The 4,423-nt window shown below is 43.0% G+C and overlaps 1 protein-coding gene across 1 annotated transcript; it reads left to right on the forward strand.

Moving 5' to 3' along the window:
- The first annotated feature begins 1,880 nt into the window (after positions 1-1,880).
- foxi1 (forkhead box i1) lies at positions 1,881-3,719 on the forward strand. Its single transcript, XM_052027606.1, has 2 exons — positions 1,881-2,475; positions 3,160-3,719. Exons 1-2 carry the CDS (start codon positions 1,881-1,883, stop codon positions 3,717-3,719), a joined length of 1,155 nt encoding a protein of 384 aa, XP_051883566.1.
- Positions 3,720-4,423: the final 704 nt, after the last annotated feature.

A 4,423-nucleotide genomic window follows, 5' to 3' on the forward strand; every position in this document is an offset into this window, starting at 1 on the left:
GGGGAACATGTGCCCGTGATGGAGCTGGCTGAGTCTACAACCCTCTTCAGCCTCTCGCAATCCTATGCATTGGAGCCTCCATACCAGGCTTTGTTGCAACCAGTCAGATTGCTGTCCATTGTACATCTGTAGAAATTTGTAAGAATTTCTTACTGAGCTCATCATCATCCACACCATCAAGTTCTACCTATCACCTACCAGCTTTTATCTCATCCCTCCCTCTCACTTCTATATACTAGTTATCACTCTCAGTCCTGATGCAAGGTCTTGACCCAAAGTGTTGTCCATCTCTTTGCCTCCACAGATGCTGCTTGACCCGTTGAGGTCTTCCATCAGTTTATTCTTTTACCCGTGTGAAGACATTGGCTCCTATCATCCATGGGTTAAACCTAGAAACTCTGTACCTGACACTTGTGAGTGTACCTTCACCATAATCACTACAATGATTCAAGTAGGTGGTTTACCAACACCTTTCCAAGGTCAGCTAGGGACAGAAACTAAATGCTAGCCTTGCCAGCAATATCCACAACCTGTGATTGAGTACAAACAGAAAAATCAGAATAACTATTCATTTGCCTTATTGCTCGTTGTGGTAAACTTACTAGGAGCAAAAGACTGCCATGTTCCCTGCATAACAACGCTGCTGCACTCCAAAGCTGTCCATTTTTAAACATTTGTAAGATGGGTGAAAAGGGCTTTATTGATCATGGTGGGTCCGTGCTCTGCTACCCGTGCAGTGTACCTGGACCTCCGATAGGGGTCAATAACGTACCTCTTGTCTTTTGCGAGTTCGTTATCGCAGGGAACAAATATGTACAACTCAAACTGTAACTTCAACAAGTACATTCGTCCTCAGTTAGACGATTATAACACGAAGTTCCATAAATATACTTATAAGATTTACGACGTTGCGCCTTCTCTTTTTCGTTGAAGTACACATATTTGTATATAAGGAAATATTTAATAAGACGATGCATGGTTCAAACAGTTCCATAGATAATGAAAAATCGCCACAAATCAGGCGTTTGCTGATGAATAACGAAAGCTGTTGTAAGTGCTTTGCACATATAATGCCAAGTAAGTCTTACTTACCTTTGCTGTGGTCGGTGTGTGTTGATCAATATGTAATTGTTTATTTCTGCAACAGCAATTGCTTATTATTAAGTAATTCAACTCAGACTGAGTTTGCACACACACAATCCTGTTTACGGTAATTTCAAAAAGATTGCTCGCATTTAGTTATTTAAACACGGTAAGCGATTTCACTGCGCCTCATTCTGTGGGAGGGAAATAACATGCAGAGAACACTGACAGAGGCAGGATTGCGATCCTAGATTCGAAGTATGAATGTCCCGGGAGTTTCACAGGTAAATCGAATGACATCTTTAAATTAAGAGCCGAGTGTAACATTCCGCTCTCAAAATCAAACGTGAACCTTGGAGTGAAGACCAATTGACTTGGTGTGAAATAACTCAGCAATATGCTCAGCCAAGCATTAAAGTTGCAGTACATCAGGTACGATGCACAAATGAAATATAAGCTAAATATGTATAGAATTCAGCCAGGGTGCAACAAAGTACGGATTATATTTATGGACTTTACACGACTTTTAAAGATTTTGTCCTCTTGCGGTTGAGGAACCCGCTCGCTCCAGATGCTATGCTGATCTGTGAGGGACACTGAGATCTGCTGGTAGTGACGGTGAGGGGGGAGGGGCAGTCAGATTGATATACCTGTTCGAGTTGAGACTGCAGGCGATGCACCTAGTCATTATTTAAATACCGCACTTGGCTCTGGCTCCCAGTCTTCTGCTGTGAGGGATCAGGGTTTGGTGTAACAGCACGCCTGTCTAAAGCCCAAGCCAGCGTGCCGAGCGGATTATGAACGCCTTTGGACAGCAGGTTCCGCCAAATGCTTCCCCTCACCAACTCCCCAACGCACAGGATATCTTGGACATGGCCCTGTACTGCGACAACTTCAGCGTCTACCCGCAGAATCTGCACCATCACCATCCTCAGCGACCCTCTCCCCACCCACCGAGCTATGGGCTGGCCGACTACACCTCCCCGACCACCAACCCCTACCTTTGGCTCAACGGACCGGCCATTAACTCTCCTCCTTATCTTCCAGGGAGCAATGGAGCGGCTTACATCCCGTCGGGGTACGGGACGGGCCAGCGCCAATTCCTGCCGCCCCCCTCGGGGTTCGGGGGGACTGAGCTGAGTTGGCTGTCCCTGCCCAGCCAACAAGAACTTTTCAAAATGGTTCGCCCTCCTTACTCCTACTCTGCGCTCATCGCTATGGCCATCCAGAACGCGACCGACAAGAAGCTGACGCTCAGTCAGATTTACCAATACGTGGCTGAGAATTTTCCCTTCTACAAGAAGAGTAAAGCGGGCTGGCAAAACTCCATCCGCCACAACTTGTCCCTCAATGACTGTTTCAAAAAAGTTCCCAGGGACGAGGATGATCCAGGTACAGTTTGCTGCTTTCTTGGACCGGGTGGCCCTCCAACTCTGAATAAATTGGGTAAAGACGCAGTAACAATCTGCCAAAGTAGTGACAAGCGGGGCTTGCACAACTTTTTGAGGAGTTTTTTTTAAAATTATGTAATGTTTTTAAAATTCAAGCATGCATGTTTGAATAATACCATGTTTTTAAAATTCAAGCAAGCACCCCACGTATGTTTTTAAAGTTTGCAAGTAGATCCCCACCTCCTTGCCCTCGATTACTAACATTGCACCCCCAAATACAGACAGGTCAAGCGTATAAAATCAACGAGATTGCAATGAGGATGTTTTGCAAAACCTGGTGCTTGCAAAAACCGGAGAACGTACTTGTCAAAACAAAACCTGTTTCATTTGAAGTTTGTTTTTCCCGCTCCAGTGGCTTGCGGTAGGGTAGGTGGTGTGTGTTATGTGTGTGTGTGTGTGTTTAATGGGGGAGATAAACTCTTTGATCTCATCAGCTACTATCATAGACTGACATGTTCACATTTACTATTTTTTCTCCCATAACTTGTTTCAAATTACATTTTCTGCTTCTACAGTCAGGAGACTAGGATGGGATGGACAACAAAGTTTTACATTAAGCAAGTTTCACAGATTATTCACGAAATCGTTCGGTTTAAACGTTGATTCTTCTTGTTTGTCATTCTAGGTAAAGGTAACTACTGGACCTTGGATCCCAATTGCGAAAAAATGTTTGACAATGGGAATTTCAGGAGGAAGAGGAAACGCAGATCTGACACCACAGGTCCCAGTGGTCATGGGGCTGGTGATAAGACCGACGACACCACTGGTGGGGTCATTAGATCTTCAGATACAGTCGGTGTCCTGGGTTCGACTTCCCCTGGATTGGAGAGCTCCCCCGGAACCGCAAACGATTCTAAACCCTCGCCTCTACCAAGCATACAATCCAATTCCTGCTTCAGCAACTTTGTGTCCAATATGAGTTCCATGATCAGCGGGAACAATGGGATGAACAGGCCGGTTTCCTCAGGTGGATTGATGGGAGACTTATCACAAGGCAGACAAAATCTGTCCGGACTCAATACGTATTCACCTTCGCATAACTCAATACACAACACAGTTGACATCCACAATCGACTGAATTACTATCAATCTACTGTTCCAAATCAACAAAGTGGACTTAACGGCCCCCTGTGCAACTTCAGCGTCAATAACCTAATCTACAGCAGAGAGGGCACAGAGGTTTAACAGGAAAGATTGGAAATACAAAATGTTGAAAACCTAGATAGAAACAGAGAAAATACGTTTATATATAAATATAGAATAACGATGTAAGTAATGTGTTTAGTGTAGTTTGGTATAAATGGTTTGTTCTCATGTGTTAAAAGTGCCCTTATTATCAATGTAAAGAATCAATACAATTATGTTTACTTTTAACTGGCCTTTCGTCACAAATCATTTGTTTACATAAGCAACACTATGCAAAAATGATTAAAAAGGCTGGATTGTCAAGCGAACATTGTTTCAAACGCGTAGATGGCAAATAATGCACTAAGTAGTTAATAAATTAATTTTTCCAGATGAATGCGTTATGTATCTAGTTGTCACAGTTTTGGGGGTAACACTGTTTTCGATTGTCGCACACGGAGAACTAAATAGTTTTGTAATGCTGCAATACGAAGTTTTCCGAATTAATGTTTTAATATGTAGTTATATGACCTTGCATTCAGTAAACTCCTTGAGTGGCCTGTGTATATTTGGCACGGTGATTTTCTGTCTGATAATTCTGCACTGTCGTGTTGAAGTTGTGTTGCAACATATCGCTTGCATTTTCTGTTTTTAAACTCGTATTCCCTGTGTTTTTACCTTACAAATTAAACAGTTTACCTTATTTAAACAAAGCCTCTCATGTTTTCATGTGTAACGCAGTTTAGCAACAAAATAATTAAACG

Source organism: Pristis pectinata, chromosome 12 (assembly GCF_009764475.1).
Source record: "Pristis pectinata isolate sPriPec2 chromosome 12, sPriPec2.1.pri, whole genome shotgun sequence".
NCBI classification, from domain to species: Eukaryota; Metazoa; Chordata; class Chondrichthyes; order Rhinopristiformes; family Pristidae; genus Pristis; species Pristis pectinata.